This window comes from Hyperoodon ampullatus (assembly GCF_949752795.1).
Source record: "Hyperoodon ampullatus genome assembly, chromosome: 19".
NCBI lineage: Eukaryota > Metazoa > Chordata > Mammalia > Artiodactyla > Ziphiidae > Hyperoodon > Hyperoodon ampullatus.
Genome location: NC_136932.1, coordinates 12,869,394 through 12,888,516, shown reverse-complemented (window position 1 = coordinate 12,888,516; position 19,123 = coordinate 12,869,394). Strand labels below are relative to the sequence as shown.

The window sequence follows — 19,123 nt, the reverse complement described above, 5'->3', positions numbered from 1 at the left end:
CTTGATGTCCCCCTAATTCGGCACCACTAGTCACCCACACCGGAAGCCGCCGGCGCACCCGCTCAGGCAGTGCGTCGGCAGCCCGCGCGAAGGACCCCACGAGGCCCCCTGCGCTGGCCGCCAGGCAGGCAGCGCTGCGGACAGCCCTGGGGGCGGAGCTGGGGCGCGGGGCTCGCCTGTGCACCCTACGTCCGGTTTTGTCTTTGCTGACAGACTTCTCATCTACAGTTTGCGGTGAGAAAAGCTAGTGTAATCGAATAGGCTATGATACATATTCTTACACCTCTGCTTTGAAATATTATGATTTCTCAGAGCCGTGGGCAAGTCGCTTAACTTTTCTTGGATCTCGGTTTTTTCCTGTCTATAGGAGCAGGCTGAAATAAACGCCGAAGAAAAGAGTTCTCAGGTTTCATATGGTTGAGAATCTTGGTGGCTTAATCTGTGGGATCTCTTAAAGTTAATAAGAGAAGGTATGGAAGTGGCTCAGTATTATAATAGGTAAATATTATGTTGGTAAGAAGAATCTTTAGAAAGACGTTTTATTTGCTTTCCCTCTCCCTCTTGTGAGCATCAACAGAGATCACGTATATCCGAGCCGATTTTCCAATTAAGGACCATACAAGTTTTCTTTATTATCATCCACACCATCTGGGTCCCTTTTTTTAAAAAAAAGCTTAAGATCCTTGAACGTGAGAATGAGGCTGTGTGTGGTGTGGTCCAAGTGTCAACAGTAGCCTGGGAAACAAACGGGAAATCTTGGAGCGGTCTACTATTATGTTAGTGATTCTCAGTTTAATCAGCACCAACCTCCCTTATATGCTGAATAGACCTTTAAAAAAAAAAAAAAAACTGTTCTGGGGACTTCTCTGGCGGTCCAGTGGTTAAGACTCTGTGCTTCCCATGCAGGGGGCGTGGGTTCCATCCCTGGTCAGGGAACCAATATTCCACATGCTGCATGGCTTGGACAAAAATATTAAAAAGAAAAAACAAACAAAAAAACTATTCTGGAATGAAAATCATGGATAGTATAACCCATCTGCACACATAACTAAAAAACAAACACGAAAGAAGAAAACATCCTAGCTGTAAAGGAGAAACATTGCAAAATAGCAAAATAATAATATATTTCAAAATATAAAGGCTAAAACATGTCTACAGTAGAAATAAAAAGAAGTAGCCATTTGCTTGTACACATATACAATACAATAACTATAAATGCAAACGTTACAGCTGCCACAGGCGTGTTCTTTTGGTTCCTCAAGCATAAGGGTGGCATGATTTTTCCAATATGGTGTACAACGTCTTGGTAAAGTTCTGACTATATCGAAGTATAATCTTCCATTGTTTTTCACATAGAAGAAGTCTTAGAAAATTTAGTGTGTATTAAAACTTCAAAAAAAAAAAAAGCTTGGCATATGTATAATGGAGTTAGGCCTCAGACACATAAGGAGGTGTCTGGCAGGACATTGAAAAGTCTGATGGAATGTGAGACGATATTTTATTGTGTAGGTTTGTTGCATTGCAGTTGTTCAGCATCCCAATTACATGTTGATACCTTCCTCATCCACCGTGACTGTGACAACCCCAAATTCCCTTATAAATTTCGAAAGCACACTCTACAGCTCGTTGAGACACACTAAGGTAAGATGTTTTCTGGCTCTACATTTGGTGGGCAGTTGCTTTGACTAGAGTAGACAAAAAGATTTGTTGGAGTTCTACACTTTGTGTGAAAAGTTTGAAAAAACGAAAAGTAACAAAGGTGTGATGGACTAAACAGATTTATAGTTTACGGAACTCAAAAAATAAGAGTGTAAAGAAGGCAAATAGGTGGAGAAAAGTCAGTTGGCTCCACACCAAACTGAAGCCCTTCCTCGCTAGGCTTGGAGGTAACAATAATGAAAGCCAATTGAAATCTAAGGAAAAGCTTGCAAAGGAAACAAAAAGTTAAAGTGAAGTAAATAAAGAAGGAAACCAGTAAAAGTCTGAGCAATGGGCAGAGAAAATAGGTAAAAGTACTGTATTATAGACAGACTTTTTATAAATCTATTATTTGAGTGAGTCTGAGATTAAATTTGTGGCTTTGTAAGAAAGAAATTGGTTTCAGAAGAGAAAAATTGGCAGTGGAAGAATAAGGAATCTAGGAATTCCCTGGCGGACCAGTGGTTAGGACTCCAAGCTTCCACTGCAGGGGGCACAGTTTCCATCCCTGGTTGGGGAACCCGCAGGCCACGCCTCATGGCCAAAAAAAAAAAGAATAAGGAATCGAAAATGAAGGGAGAAATACTGATTGGAAAAAGTTTATTCAGAAAGAACCATGGTAATATATATTATGATACTAATTATTGAAAATAATGTGCCTATATATTAATTACTACATTGGTATATATATATTTTCATATTAGGCATTTCTGGCACTTTCAGCTTATTGGCTGTGCACATATCTGACCCAAAGTTCCTGCCTTTTTGAAGTGAACATTCTAATGGGGAGGAAGACAGAAAATCGACATGTAAATATGTGCCAGGGATGATAGTGCTTGGGAGGTGGTCGAAGAGGGCATCGCCAGTAAGCCAAGACCTGAAGTAAGGGAGTCTTGCAGGTCGCTGGGGGATGAAGATTCCAGGCAGAGGCAGGAGCAAGAACCCTGAGCTGAGAGCAATCAGATCATGCCTGGCTTGTTTGAAAAACAGAATGAGTAAGGGTGAGAGTTATAGGAGATGATATTTAAGGCAATTTGACCATTAGAAGGACTTGGTTTTTAATCTGAGTGAGATGGAGAGCCAATGGGAGTTTGGGGCAAAGGAGTGGCAGGACCTGATTTACATAGTAAAAGAATCACTCTATTTCCTAAGAGACAGAAGCTGTTTTCTGCTGGGCAGAAGCTGGGAGACTAGTTAGAAAGTTTTTGCAATAATGCAGGAGGAAAATGATGGTGTCTTGGATGGGGGTGCACGCAGTAGAAGTGGTAAGAAGTGGCTAGATCCTGGATATAATCTGAAAATAGAGCCAAGATAGGACTTGTGGTTGGTTATGAGAGGAAAGGGGTCAAACATGTCTGCAAGATTTTTGAGCTCAATCTCTGAAAAGATGGAGTTGCCATTTGCCAAGATGGAGCAGACTAGGGCCAAGAAAGTCAGAGGGAAAAGGACAGGAGTCAGTTTTGGATATGTTAATTTGAGGTGCCTATTGGGTATCCAAGTGACAATGCTGAGAAGGCAAGTGGATATACAAATGTCAAATTAAAGGGAGTCATTTGGGCTAGAGATTTGAAGTTAGGAGGCATTAACATACTGATGGTATTGAAAGTCACAGGGCTTACATTACAGAAAACTTCCTGAAATGTGTGTAAAATATTTGTTTTTATTTATTTACTTATATATTTTTTTGGCCGCACCGCTTGCGGGATCTTAGTTCCCCAACCAGGGATTGAACCTGGGCAGTGAAAGCGCTGAGTCCTAACCACTGGACCACCAGGGAATTTCCAAAATATTTGTTTTTATAAATTGCTTATTTTAAAGGCAATGGGAGAACTTGATATTTTCAAGTCTGTTATGAATCATTTTGTAAAGAAAAATATTTTATCTTTTGGGTAAATGTCAGGTGAGTAAAGGCATACCTAAGTCATTGTATCCATTTACTCTTGCTGCTGTAACAAATAACCATGAATTTGGTGGCTTGAAACAAAAACAACTGATGCTCTCACAGTCTGGAATCCAGAAGTCTGAAGTCAGTGTCAGTGGGCTGAAATCAAGGTATGGCAGGGCCATGTTCTCTCTGGAGGCTCTAGGGGACAATCTGTTCCTTGCCTCTTCCAGCTTCTGGTGGCTATGGGCATCCCTTGGCTTGTGATCTCATCACTCCAATCTCTGCTTTCATGGTCACAGTGCCTTCTCCTCTTCTGTGCGTGTGTGTGTCAGATGTCCACCTGCCTTTCTCTTACACAGATACTTGTGACTATATTTAGGGACACCCAGATAATCCACGATAGTCTCATCTCAAAGTCTTTAACTTAACCACATCTGCCAAGACCCTTTTTCCAATACGGTAACATTTTCAGTTTCCAGGGCTTAGGGCCTGATGTCTTTGGGGGCCATTATTCAGCTGCACTGTAGTCACCTACGCAATTTCTAAACTGGGGTTTTGATATAAACGGTTACATACTCTTAATAGCAAACATAATTCCTTCTTCTCTCTGGGGACATTTAAAATGTTCCACAAAAAAGTCAAATTCCATGACGTCTCTATGGCACTACATAGCTAAGAAATACTATTTCTGGATCTGTGTTGACATCATTTGATGATACTAGGTCAAATATACTTTGGCATTAAAGAGTTACCGTAAGTTATGGTTGCACAGTTACTTCCTCTTAAAGGATACTCAGGGTCAAGGACAACATCTTCTTTCATCACTAAAATTTCTCTCCAGTGAGTATAGGTTACAGATCCTCTCATAATTCATCTCAAAATATTCCAATGTTTTGCCAACTTCTGTAAAAACAGGTAATGCAATAAAAAGTGAAACCTTCATAAAATTTATTACTAGCTTATTTATTTAAAAAAAGAAGACAAAACCATACGTTTGGCCACAGATCCTCCAGGTTTTTTTCCCATGTGAAGCAATTTGTACCACATCATTGTCAATTAATCTTTATTTTATGAGCATTTGCTGCACAGCTATAAGCAATTCCACATCAAAGGCATTCTCCGTATTTAATAGAGGCCTGATAAATGGGTCTACACATAAGAATTGCTTCGGGACTTGCTTTGTGTAGTTTTATTAAGAATGAATTTAACATTTGCATAGGGCCTAACAAGGTTAGACATACAAGTGTTTAAAACACACACACACACACACACACACACACACACACAGAGGAATATATAGACATAGCCTTCTCTGGAATTAAATATGTTTAATAAAACAAAAATTAATTGCAAAGTATAACTTTGATTTTCAAAACTTGCCCTTAAAGAGGGGGAGGGGCATGTCAAAAGGACGCAGGAACCGACCTGGAAGAGCTACCAGTGGCCAAAGCTGGACCAGTGTGAACAACAGAAATAACGCTGTATTGAATTATAACTCAAAGTAGAGAAGAAATATGCCCGAGTCCACACTGATATAAATAAATAATTGAATGAACACACAAATGAGGGAGAAAGGACACATCTTGCAGGCTACCATATTGTGTGTGTAGATACCCTCCCCTTGAGGGGGTGGGGCTTAGCTCTGCCCCCTTGAGTGCAGGCTGCACTTCAAGACTGCCTTCCAAAGAATAGAGTACGCAAAGGGAAAACTAGTCACTTTACAATAGAAAAACTTGGTAGACATTACCGTAACCAATGATCAAGGTTAAAGTTAAGCCCTTTATCAAGGGCTACTTGGCTAATAGAAAGCAGAGCATGGGAATGAGAAGGGGATATCTTTATAGAACTGTGATGTAACAGTTTTGTTCTGTTCCTTAGCTCTAAAACAAGTTGAAGTTCAGTCTCTTCAAAAGCTTCTTTGGAGTAGCTACACATTTAGATAAGATTAATGAATGTTACATAATACAGTGATTCTCCACTGCAGCAGTTCCCCCCGCTCCACACCCATCCCCATATCTGTCAATGTACGTGGGTGGGTGGGTGGGATTGCTACTGATACTCAGTGTGTAGAGACCAGGGATGCTGCTGAATCCTACAGTGATTCCCCCAGTGAAGAATTATCTGTTATCAAATGTCAATAGTGCCAAGGTCGAGAATCCTGAACTCATATGCACACACCTAATAGACCTTTATTGGGTACCCACAATATCCCTCAAACCAGGCTACACTTTCCAGATGACACAATAGGACATGGTCCATCTCCTCAGGAAGCTTACCATCAGGTTGGGGAATTGGAGAACAAGTGAAACACTTCAAGTAAAGGATATGACATTATATATATAAAGGCCACACTGGCATACAAACCAGAACCAAAATGAATAGTCCAGATCAGTGTTCTGGGTTGTCTAGAAAGGTAAGGAGTTATCTAGAATGGCTCCATGTAGGAGATAGGACTCTCATTGGGCCTTGATGAACCCACAGACTTTAGATCTAGCGAGGAGGAAATAGGAAGATGGAAAGAACCACAACAGCTTACTTTACAAGTACCAGGGATATTCCTGGAATAAAATATGAAGAGTCACGAAGTCTGTTGACACACTCTTCTTTCAGATCCTAGTTACAGACAGAACCCTACAGTTTTTTGGGTTTTTTTTTTCACACAAACTGGGAAGAGGTTTCAATGTGGGGGAGGGGTGAGTCAACAGAATTCGGGTGAAGACAATGGGTTGAACAGCCCCTCAGATGATTGATTGAGATGCACACCTCCCCCATCTCGCGTTCTGAGAACCCCTGCCTTCAGAAGGTGTCACCCATCTGAGGATATATGCTGTCATAGACATGAGTAGGCTAATATTCTTTTCCTTTTGGTCGCATCATTCCTCACTGGTAACTTTACTCTTGGTTCTTCTTTTTTGCCCTTTGCTCCCCATCCACACTTTTTAATAGGTGATGATCCATAACTGTAGAGTGTACGTTGTTACTGGAACATCGCTACCATCCATAGTGATGCTAGCAACACCTTCAAGGCTCTTTGGAAATGGATATTGCGAACTCCATTGGTTGAAAAGAAACAAAGATACGGTTCTCGCCAGACTCTTGCTGACGAGGCGACTTAAAACATTTTAAAGCAAGGTGTCTGACCAGTAGATGGCGCCCTCCTCCCTTGTGTGAATGAGTTATGAATGAATAAGCTCTCCCTTTGCCCTCCCCTCTCCCAAGCACTGTTGTAGAGAAAACCCATCGGTCCCCAAGTCCTATCCGTATCTTTTAAATTCATCGTCTTTTCTTTTGTTTTTTTGTTTTTTGGGTTTTTTTTTTTTGCGGTACGTGGGCCTCTCACTGTTGTGGTCTCTCCCGTTGCGGAGCACAGGCTCCAGATGCGCAGCCTCAGCGGCCATGGCTCACGGGCCCAGCCGCTCCGCGGCATGTGGGATCTTCCCCGACCGGGGCACGAACCCGTGTCCCCTGCATCGGCAGGCGGACTCTCAACCACTGCGCCACCAGGGAAGCCCCATCGTCTTTTCTTGATTCGCTGTCTAATTCAGACCCTCCCCATTTGTCTCCATTAGAATTACAGTCATATAACCTCTGGCCTCTGGTATCCTTCTGTCCCAACCCATCCAACACACTACCATCAGAATCACTTTCCAACACAGATTGTCAGTGCCCTGCTGCTTAATTGGGAGGGAGGGAGTGGGAGAGGACTCTCTGTGAAGGCAGTGGCAAGAGCAGAAGGATCGAAGTAAGTGGAGCCCTTCTCTAGACAACAGAGATTTTTCATTTGGCTGGAGTAGGGCTGGGGAAGGGTGATGGGGCTCTGTGGGAAAGGTAGATTCAGAGCCTTGATCCTCCCGCCAGGGAATTTTAACTTGCTCAGTTAGACCACAGAGAATCACTAAGAGGTTTTGAAGGCAGAAGGATTAGAGCTGTGCCTGAACAAGGGTAATGTGACCAGGCGTGCAGACTGACTGAAAAGGAAAAGTTCAGGGAAGAAGTCAGCTTAGCAGAGGGGAAAGGACAGGCGCATATACGTGGTAATTTGCAGTTTGCGAGATTCGGAGAAGTCGTTCCTCAACCGTAATATTCATCAGTAAAATACTTCATTATACAGAATCAATGTTAGGAAACATCTAGGAAAGCCAGGAATTTGTCCACATACCCTGATGTCCTGTGTGCATATGCATGTGTGGCTAGCCAATACATCCCCTAGCTGCCTCTGGGAAGAGTTTTAAGTGCCAGAAGTGAAGCCATTACGCGTGTTTTAGTAAGAGGCAGGAAAAAGAAAAACAGCTTGAGCTTGCTCTGCGTATCACAGGCTTTCATGTGTTATTATTCAGCAGTACAGTGTCAGATTTAGATTTTCCACCTCGAGGAATTTGGTTTAGCTTTAATTAGTTGCTGTGAATCTTTCTGAGCCAACTCTGGGAAGCATTTATCTAGAAAATAGTTTTTCCCTAGAATATAAGCTGGATAGAGGGTGTCTTTTTTCTATCAGCCTTTGTATCATATTCACAGTTATAATTTCTCTCCAGCCATCTGGATGATTTTAGTCACAGCCCACCATAGTTATATTGGTTAATTACTTATTACTTATAATTTTAAATACTATAAGATTGAGGCCATTGGTATCGCCATCCAAAGCCCTGTGAGGAGCTGCAGGATCTTAGAGCACGAATATTTTTTCTGAGGAAAGATGATGCTTGCGGGTTATTCTGCAAAGAGGCAACTGATGCATTTTTCATCCAGCAACTTTTCAGAAAAACAAGCTTAAAAATACCAGACAAATGAAAAACAGACTTCAGCAGTTACATGCAGCTTCCTGAGTAACTGAAGAATGTGCCTCTTGTGGTTAAAATGAGGGATCTGTTTAATATGGATGAAATACCAACACTCCAGGCATTTTCACTGACATTTCACTGTGACTTTTTGAACTTGGGAGTGCTGACAGGAGAACCTATTCTTGCTTCTCTGCGAAGCCTGCAGTCAAGACTGCAGAGCAGGGCCAGGAGAGGTAAAAGGCTATGCCTGGTTCATGTTCCCCCTGGTTTGTGTGTCTTTCTGTTTGGATTTCATTTTCATTCACATTGTTGCACTTACCAGTTTCTGGATTCCTGCTCTGAAACCAGTTAGGAAACCAGGCAAGGGTTTGTCCTCCTGCTCCCAAATCCCATCGCCTCTCCAGCGCTAGACTTGCTTACTGGACCAAAGTGAAAACGCTCTCGGTGGGCATTTGTAAAAACCTTCTCTAAAGGTCAAGGGGCACTTCTGTACCTTGGACCCAAAAACTACCCAGAGTGGCTGGACAGAGCACTGTGGCACCCGGGGTACATTTGAGAACAGATTCAAAGGGTAAAGGAGCCAAAGGGAGCCCCCTTTTCCGATCCTCCCCATCGCCGGCCGGCCTCGGCTCTCCGCGGCAGCCCTGCCGTCTGGCAGCAGCCCGGGAGAGACATGCTGTTTTGTTTAAATCCTCCACATTCTTTGCCATTTCCCCATTGGCCGGATGGGGCTACCCTCCCCGCCGAGGCGGCTGCTGATGTCAGCTTCGCTCGCACTCGCTCCTCCCGCACCCACCTCCCGGGCCCGAGGCACACTGCAGCTCGGCGCCGACTCTCCGGCCCCGGCGAGGTGGCTGCAAACTCTCGGGCACGCACGGCGCTCGGGGATCCGGACTCGGGGGAGGGGACGCGCACGGAAGGCGCCAGCTTCCTCCCGCCCGCCCCTCGCAGCCGCGAGCCGAGGTCGGAGGAACCCGGAGCCCCAGCCCGGCAGAGCTGAGCGGCGGCGGCGGCTTCCCTTTTCTCCCCCAGCGAGCCCTGAAGCGCCTCGGGGACCGGCCGTAAAAAGAGCAGGAAATCTTGTTTACCGCCCGGGGAGCACAGCCGATCGAGCCTTTGTCTGGAAAGTCAGCATCTCTGGCTCCGTCAGCAATGTGTGCCTGGTGACATTAGCCTTGGGCAGACCGGCCGGAAAAGGGGGGTCGCCAGGTTCAGATCTGGTTTCAGAGGCGGATCGAGCGGGTGACTTTTGTGCATTCGTTTTAATTTTTGGAAATCTCTCTTTTTCTTCCTCCCTCGCCCGCTGCCGGGCATGTCCTGATCTGGCGCCCGCTACTACTGCCCCGGGCTGCCGATCAGAGAGGTTTCCAGTGGGTCTCCCTCCCTCCCTGCCTGACTTTGCAACACCGCGTTCCAGGCGGATCGACCTCGGCGAGGAAGGAGGCGGGGGAGCCGCGAACACCAGGACCCAAGCCTTGACATGCTCTCGGGCGGAGAGGAGGAAGCCAGGACCTGAGCGCACCGCCGGGGCTGCTTCGCCGCCCGGCTCCGAGCACGGGGCTCCGGGCGCTTTGCCTTGCGCCTGGGCGGCAGCCTTGTTGGTCTGGGGGGGCCCCCCAGCTTCCCGCCTCGGGGGTCCGCGGCCGGCAGGACCATGCTGCTGAAGGAGTACCGGATCTGCATGCCGCTCACCGTAGCCGAGGTAAGCGCCGCGCCGGGCCCGGCCTCGCCCACTCCCCGTCCCCGGCTCCGGGGCGCCGCGCCTCCCGTCTCCGCCTCCCGGCCGGCGGGTCCACTGCGGGCGGCGGGGAAACCCTGGTGGAAAACTGCCTCCCAAACCGGGAGGCTGTAGGGGGAGGAGGAAGTGGAATTGCTGCTTCCACTTGTCACCCCAGCAAGGAGGGCGGCGTTGGGTGGGGCGGTGGACTGCAGGTGGGTTTTTTTGGGGGGGGCACCCAGAATCCAGATTGCTGGGGATCAGAATGCGCCAAAGGGATTTGGTCGCCCCCTCCTTCCAATTAAGAAAATGAATAAAGCAAACCCAAGAGCCCCAAGCATGCCCTGGTAGCTGGGGGGACAATCCGACCTGGCGTGGGCCCAGGTTCCCCTCCCGCCCTTCGCTGGAAGGTTGGGGTAAGGGAGAAGCCCTTCGCCCTCGGGATTTGGAGGGCCCGGGCCCCGCCTCGAGGCACCTCGGAACCCTCGGGGGGTCCGTTTGGGCTCTGACCCCTGCCATCGCCGCCAGACTGGGCGCCGCTCCCGCCACGGCCGCGCTTCGAGGCCCCGGACCTGGCTTCGACCTTTCTCTAACCGCCTGGGTCGGAAACTTTCTGCTTGTCTTGTTTCTTGGGCCGCGGGCGAGCGGGGAACGGCGGGGGCTGCGGCGCGGCCACAGGGGGGCGCTCCAGCACGTGGGTGCGGGCCCGGTCCGGGTTCCCGGGTCCCGCAGCTGCAGGGCGAGGGGAGGGTGCTTGGCCTGGGCTCGTCCTCCACGCGCTGCTCAGGTTCCTTTCTCCCGAACCCCTCCCTCCCCACCCCGTTCCCCCACCCCAAGCCTCAAGCTCGATCTTTCAGGAAACGATGACTCAGTGAGGATTATTCAGGCCCCGGCTTTCCTTTATTCCCGCTCTGCCTCCCTATCTTTGGTGATTTCACAATTGCTTAGCGCCTGTCCAGGGACATCGTGGGAGCTTGAAGCCAATCAAGGCAATATGAAACTTACCAGTGTGGTTTGGTGTGGCAACACACATGACACCGGCGACCCAAACCGTGTTTATGTTTAAATACAGCGCACTTAATCTGTCAGACATGTTACTGAGCCACTACTTGGGGAAGGGGCGAGGTGCTTTGGGAGAGAAAAAGGTGGGGACTTGTCTTCATTTGTTGTCTGGAGCAAGTGTTAAGGAAGAGCCAGGTACAATCCAAGGCAAGATCAAAGTATAGCTCCGAGTTTACAAAATGTATTCTAGGGACGCTGGCTGCCAAAGAGATCAGCCCCCACCCCAGTGATCAACTGAGCGGTGCAGTTCGTTGGCTTTGGAGGAGATAGCATTTGAGCAAGGTCTTGAAGGAGGGATGCCATGTGGGTAGGCAGACCGTGTAAATCACGTGGAGAAGCAGCACACAATGCTATGTGGACGATGGGAGAGGCAAATGAATGAAACTGGTTAACCGGAGTTTTTCTAGAAAAGGTTGAGATCTTCTCACCCGTGAGCAGATGAGCTGGAGTAGTTCAGCTTGGAGGTGTGTCTGCTTCCACTCCATCTCCTCCTAATGACTTTATTTATTGAGAGGGTTTGGGATTTAGGGGCAATGCTGGTACTGCATGAAATGCCCCCCATTGCAGGTGATAGTCAAGAAAGTAACCAGCTCTAGAATCTTCTGTACTACCTACAAAATCTCTTTATTCTGTTTTTTTCCCTTCTCAGGCTTTCTTGAACCCTCAGGCACTGCTCTTTCTCCACTTTTTTTTTTTTGTACTGAAATAACTACAACTTTGGGGTGAAGTAATCATATTTGAGTGGTATAGGTGGAGGCCCTTCCTTTCTTGATTGGCAAATAAAATGAGACTCGGCCTGTAATATAGTGTATAATTATAACTTAATTAATGTGTAATTCATTTGGACCAAAGCATGAATCAGTGTCTGTAAGGTCATATTCCGAAGTAGTTTTCTTCTTTGTTAGTGAGGCAGAGGGGCAGTTTAGATTGAGGAGGGTTTCAAAGCGGGATTCAGATTAACCAAGTCAGATGATGGATGAGGACATGAAGCCCAGCTTGCCAGAGGTTAGACCCCTAGCGTCAATCCACCATCCACCTTAGCACTGTGTCTTCCCAACCTTAACTCTGAAAACTGGGAAGCCATTATCTTCAAAGAAGACAACTACCATCAACTTTGGTAGACTTTTAGAAACCTCACTTTTGCTACAACTCTTGATTTGCTTTGGGCCTGATTCAGCCTACATGAAACTTCTAGGATTTGTCCCTGTTCTGACAACCACAGTTAATTAGTAGCAATGTCCATACTTTTAAAAATGAGACAAATGCCTTTGTTTTGGAGAGTCATCAAAAGGACCAACACTGTATGTCCATCCTTTTTCCCTGGTCTTATCTAGTTTAACTCTTCTTGGAGGAGAGTGTAAGGGAGACTGGTGTGTTATCCACATTTTGCAGATGAGTGAACAGAGATTCAGAAAGGTTAAGTGATGTGCACCAGGCCACACAACTAGTTAATAGCCAAGCCAGAACCAGAGCCATGGTAAAACCATTAGTATTTGTTTCTCCTTATTCTGCCTCTTGCCCGTTACTCATGTTTAATTCCAGAAAAAAAAAAAAAAATTCTTGAAAACAGATAAAGTCAGCACTATCAACTAAATGAAAAATCAAAGACCTTTTGAATTGGTACAGAGTGTGCTAGTTTCTACTATTTCTCTCGCCTTATTTTAACTCATAAAATATTCCTTAGTTCCAGGAAAGAAGAATAGCTCTGGGAGATAAAGCAAGTAAAGCTGAATTACAGTCTAGATCAGTGTTGGTGCTTTGTTTTTCAGACATTCATATCAGAGTAAAGAATTATAAGTAACATCCCATGGATTTCTTTTTTTAATTATTATTATTTTTTGTGGTACGCGGGCTTCTCACTGCTGTGGCCTCTCCCGTTGCAGAGCACAGGCTCCGGACGCGCAGGCTTAGCAGCCATGGCTCACGGGCCCAGCCGCTCCACGGCATGTGGGATCCTCTCGGACCGGGGCACGAACCCATGTCCCCTGCATCGGCAGGCGGACTCTCAAACACTGCACCACCAGGGAAGCCCCCATGGATTTATTTTAATTTAAAAAAAACCCACTTCATTGGAATAGTCTCCTCATTTATTTTCAATGTTGTTGTCTCTGAACTAAATATAAGCCCTTTGGAAAGTTCTAAACAGCAAAGGTCCCTGGGGGCCAATAGTTGCCTATGAAGAGACAGTTGTCATTGTCTTCATTTGAAACATTTGGTGATATAGATTCTAGAATTTTAGACTTGGAAGGACCATTAGAGATGGTCTAGAGTTGAACCATTTCATTTTGTGGAGGAGAAGACTAGAGCTATAGAAGGTGAAGTTAGTTGCCCATCTCATAGCCAAGGGCAAGGTCTAGGCCAGAACCCGGAGCAAAGCTCTTTTGCTGGGATTCCTTGTTGGAAGGAAATATCCCTAAGCCGAATGTGCAAAGCAGGAGACTAAATCAGTCTGTAGTTGGAAGGTGGGTTGGAGACTCTGACCTTGTCTTCTTAGGGGAATTTTAGGGGTTGTCAGCTGCCCCTAAAGGTGACCAAGGCCCTCTCTTTGAAGCTGCTTTTGTATAACAAATCCACTGATTTTCCTTAGATTGTATTTTTTTGGGGGGTAGTTTTTGGATGTGTGGCTCAATGCAGATTATGGTGGAGTTCAAGACCCATCCCTCCTAAGCCACACCTTGGTGCTGCCACTGGTCCCAGCATCCTGATCCCAAACTGCATCTTCAGGACTCCGTGGAGCACAGTCTGATCACTCCTCACTGACAGGTCCTTATCGGTAAGATAAGCATCTTCCAAGAGCTGAGCACAGCCCAGTATGATCTAAGGTGGGAATCTTTTCAACTTCATTGCTTGCTTTGGTGTTTAATACTTCCTGTTCTGACTGCATCAACATTAATGTCTGGGATTTACTTGTGATCTTCAGGGATTTTTTTTTTTTTTTTCCCGTATGCGGGCCTCTCACTGTTGTGGCCTCTCCTGTTGCGGAGCACAGGCTCCGGACGCGCAGGCTCAGCGGCCATGGCTCACGAGCCCAGCCGCTCCGCGGCATGTGGGATCTTCCCGGACCGGGGCACGAACCCGTGTCCCCTGCATCGGCAGGTGGACTCTCAGCCACTGCGCCACCAGGGAAGCCCAATCTTCAGGGATTTGATGCACAATGAAAAACAGAAACACTCCCCTCCAAGAAAAGAAGAAAGAGAGAGAAAAGAAAAAAAAAAAAAAACCCAACTTTTTAACAGAATATTATTTTATTCTTTGCCCTGGCAGGGAGCCAGCACACTTTATCCAGGCTCCCCCCGAGTCCCCAGAGAATTTTCTTGCGCACATTTCTGAGAACAGATTTGGGATCGGGGTGATGCCGTCTCTGGAATGACATAAATGAAGATGCCAAAATGCCGAACAGTGCTCCTTTTTGCTCCGTTTTAAAGCCTTTTCGTGAAATGCATCTGCAAACCTATTGGGGCAGAAATTCTTTAAGGAAAGAGGGTTTTTTTTATATATAAATTTATTTTTTATTTTTTGGCTGCATTGGGTCTTTGCTGCTGCGCACAGGCTTTCTCTAGTTGCAGCGAGTGGGGGCTACTCTTCGTTGCTGTGCGCAGGCTTCTCATTGCGGTGGCTTCTTTTGTTGCAGAGCATGGGCTCTAGGCGCATGGGCTTCAGTAGTTGTGGCATGCGGGCTCAGTAGTTGTGGCTCGCGGGCTCTAGAGCGCTGGCTCAGTAGTTGTGGTGCACAGGCTAGTTGCTCCGAGGCATGTGGGATGTTCCCAGACCACGGCTCCAACCTGTGTGTCCCCTGCATTGGCAGGCGGATTCTTAACCACTGTGCCACCAGGGAAGGCCAGGAAAGAGGTTTTAAATTTGATATTTTCATCAACACTTCGTTTTCTGTACAAAGTGATATCCTTGAATGTAAAGGAGAAAAGACTCCTTGGATTAATCTCACAGACCTTCTCCAGGGTTCCTCATAAACATAATTTTGGAATTTTTTTTTTTAAAGAATGAGCACTATTTTGACTTTTTTTTTTTTTTCCCCTAATTGTTAGCTTAGTTGGGAGGGACAAAGGCTGGGGTTGTGAGTGATTTCTGGGTGATCCCGTTAGCTTCTCTGGCCTGTTTCACAGTCATCAGGGAACAGTGTTGCTCATTGCCGCCCAGCTGTCTCCCAAAGCTCCCTTCTTGGTCGTGAGGGGCACCCGGGAAGTGGGGGGCGGGTTAATGGATCAGTGCAAACCTTTCACCACTAATAGAACAGACAACAAGGAGCAGATGCTGTCTTCCTAGCCAGTCAGTGAAAGTGACTTTGTGGAGAAAGGACACTGCATTTTCCCTGTGATTTGGGTGTGAATGCCTGTCACATGAAACATATTCTAGGCCTTGGGAGAAACAAAACAAAACAAAACCACCATTGTTAACAAAACCCTAGTTAAAAATGGGTAGTAATTAACTTTTGCTTTTCATTACAAAGGCAGGGGGTGAATTCCCAAGGCTCTTAAAAATCAACTTCAAAACACTGTATCTGATTGAGTATAACTGATATTCAGGGAAAGTGAGGCATCTTCGTTTCAGAAAGGCTCTCATTTTGGTGAATGGAGAATACTATTTTTTATAGGTAGTTTTTTTAAAAAAATAATCTATTTTCAACACTTAACCTCTTTAAGATCTCTTCCTTGCCCCAGAGTGTCAATCAGGAAAGTGTGCGTGTGTGTGTGTGTGTGTATGTGTGTGTGTGTAGGGCAAAGGGTTCACAAAGATGTTTTGTTTTGTTTTTTTAAATATAAAAGTGTGTGCACAGTAAGTGTGTTTTTTCAGGGGCAGCGATTACTGGAAAAGTACGTCGAGGTTCATTGCTTTGGCCGCCTGAGTGAGGCCGCAGGTGCCCTGGCTGGCCTCTGTGGATTCTGGCCTGCTTTCTGTTGCCTGGAGGTCTGTATGGTCAAGTAACTGAAAACTTTTTTGAAAACTAGCAAACATGTCTTCCTCTGTTCAGAGAAGAAGACAAATACAGAAACCAGCTGATTTGTAGCAAGAAGTCAGGAAGATTTTACAAATCTTTAGCAAATTCAGCTCGCTGGGAGACAAAAAAAAGAATTTCAGATTGCAGACTGCCAACTGCCTGCCCTCTGTATCTCATGCTTGAAATCAGGAATTTTGTTGTATTCCCAAGTGGAGATTTTTCGTCGGCTACATGACAGATGAAGTTGAAGAGTGTTATAACTATTAAAACTGGAAAACAAATTGTATCTGGAAAATGTAAAGTTTGAAAAAAGTATCTTATGAAAACTTATAAGCAATTCATACAAACAGGATCTCAGGGGTGCACACCTCCAGGGGGTGCCATTTACATGGAACCCAATGGGAACGGTGCAACGTGATAGCCCTGCAGCTGACCAACTGCTTTTGTCAGTCCTCTCAAGCTCCTCAGCCCCTGGTGCTGTCATGTGTTAAAACTTGAGAGTTAATAGCAGTCTTGCAGGTTTATAAGTGGATATGTTACCTCCTCAGAGACATCTTTCCTGACCACTCCATATAAAATAGTTTTCCCCTATTATTCTCTATCTTTGCACTTATTTCCTTCATATCATTTATCTTTTTAAAAATTTTTTATTGGAGTATAGTTGATTTCCAATGGTGTGTTAGTTTCTGCTGTACAGCAAAGTGAATCAGTTATACATATACATATATCCACTCTTTTTAAGATTCTATTCCCGTATAGGTTATTACAGAGTACTGAGTAGAGTTCCCTATGCTATACAGTAGGTTCTTATTAGCTATCTATTTTATGTATAGTAATGTGTACATGTCAATCCCAGTCTCCTGATTTATCCCTCCCCCGCTTTTGCATTTATCTTAATCTGTACTTATTTGTTTACTTGTTTGTCATCCATCTCCATCACTATCTTTTCAATGTGTAATCCACATAAGAAAATACTAAGAAGATCTTTTAGCTTATTTTTCTTTCATACGAAGTCTTTGAAATCCAGTGTGTATTTTCCATTTGCAGCACATTTCTTTTTTTTTATTAAATTTTTTTTTATATTGGAGCATAGTTGATTAACAATGTTGTGTTAGTTTCAGGTGTATAGCAAAGTGATTCAGTTATACATATACATGTATCTTTTCTTTTTCAAATTGTTTTCTTTTAGGTTATCACAGAATATTGAGCAGAGTTCCCTGTGCTAGCACATTTCAATTCCCATTGGCCACTTTGCAGTGCTCAAGGGTCACATGTGGCTGGTGGCTGCCATATTGGATAGGGCAGCTCTAGTGCTTAAACCTTGGGTCTGGCACACAGTAAATGCTTGCTGAATGAATGGATGAGAAGAAGCTGAGAAAAATAGGAACCTTTTAGGAAAGCTGTCCCTAGATGTTTTCCTTCACACTGTTTAAGTTTTTTACTTAAGCTTTATACCTCTTGAAATCTTGCAAGCTAGAGATTCTTTTTTTATTAAAAACCTCCTCATTTTAAAATTCCACAGCAGTACCTCTGAGAAGTTTGAGGCCATTCATTCCTGGGAGTTAATGTAATCAGTCTGCTTTCCTCCAGATTCCTGGAGGAGTATAATCGATATCTATTGTGAAATTGTCAAATTTTCACAAACTTAGCAGCTCCATGTTCTTCTGGAGCTTGGAGTACTCTTCCAAGTTCACGTGGTTGTTGGCAGAATTCAGTTCCTTGTGGCTGTAGGACTAAGTTTCCCCTTTCTTGCTGGCCATCAGCTAGGGGCCAGCTCTTAGAGGCCACCTGCTATTTCCTGCCATGTGGCCCTCACCACGATGTGGCCGTTTGCCCCTTCAAGGCCAATAGGAGAGCATTTGCTTCAACTTTGAACCTCTGACTTGTCTCTGACCTCTACTCTTTTTCAAAAAGAATGGTCTGATTAGGCCCACCCCATTCAAGGTGAAGGAATTGTACATATACAGGGTGTGCACACTGGGAACCTCAAGGATCATTCTGCCTACCGTAGGGAGATGAGCTGAATTGAAAGTTTCTGTTGGAGGAAAGAAGTAGTTATTTCTCGTATCTAGGAAACTTAGGGATCTGGAAGGTTCAGGCTGGCCCTGGGGCAGCATGAAAGTGTTTATCACAAATACTTACTGAACTCTTACTCTGTGCCAGGTGCTAGGCCAGGTGCTAGACCTGGTGCCAAGGATGGAACAGCAAACAAAGCAGACACGATCCCTACCCTCATAGAGCTTATAGTCCAGAGAACATTGGAGAAGTTTCCTTGCCATCTTAAAATAGATTATGGTGATGGTTGCACAACTCTGTGTAAATACATTAAAAACCATTGAGTTGGTATGTAAAATACATCTCAATAAAGCTGTTTTTTGTTTTTTGTTTTTTTTGCTGTACGCGGGCCTGTCACTGCTGTGGCCTCTCCCGCCGCGGAGCACAGGCTCCGGAAGCGCAGGCTCAGCGGCCATAGCTCACGGGCCCATCCGCTCCGCGGCATGTGGGATCCTCCCGGACCGGGGCACGAACCCGTGTCCCCTGCATCGGCAGGCGGACTCAACCACTGCGCCACCAGGGAAGCCCTGTTTTTTTTTTTTAAAGAGGTATCTATGGATTTTTCCAGCAGAATAGACATCTATGTTCAGAGAGAGAGCCATTGACAGAAAGCATGGAAATTGAATTATGAGTACGAACACTGAAAAGTTATGCTCCCTGTTCTCAAGAAGATGACTCTTATTGTCCTGAATTTAGACAGCTTTCCAAAGGAGGTTGTTCTCTTCTGCAGCAGTGTGGGGAAAAAAAAATCTGCTGGATTTGGACTAGAATGACCACAATTTAGGTCAGAATTTGATACTTAGGGGAAAAAACATAATCACAACTTGAACAGCTACAGGGCTTTAGGGTACCAGGCGGGGGGGTGGGGGACGGACATTCATTGACAGATTTCATGATCCTCAGGAACAGCCCCCCTCCCCACCCCTAATCGGGGACAGAGGCTGGCACCAGCCATCATTAATGGAAGGAACAGT

General features: G+C 45.4%; 1 protein-coding gene across 2 annotated transcripts in view; it reads left to right on the top strand.

The window, feature by feature from the left end:
* The first annotated feature begins 9,783 nt into the window (after positions 1–9,783).
* The window catches only part of PITPNC1 (phosphatidylinositol transfer protein cytoplasmic 1), a 256,124-nt gene continuing 246,784 nt past the window's right edge, over positions 9,784–19,123 (top strand). For both annotated transcript variants that reach the window (XM_079725319.1, XM_079725320.1), the window contains exon 1: positions 9,784–10,063. In XM_079725319.1, the coding sequence (XP_079581445.1) occupies positions 10,016–10,063 (48 nt within the window). In that variant the 5' untranslated portion in view covers positions 9,784–10,015. The remainder of the gene's footprint in view (positions 10,064–19,123) is intronic.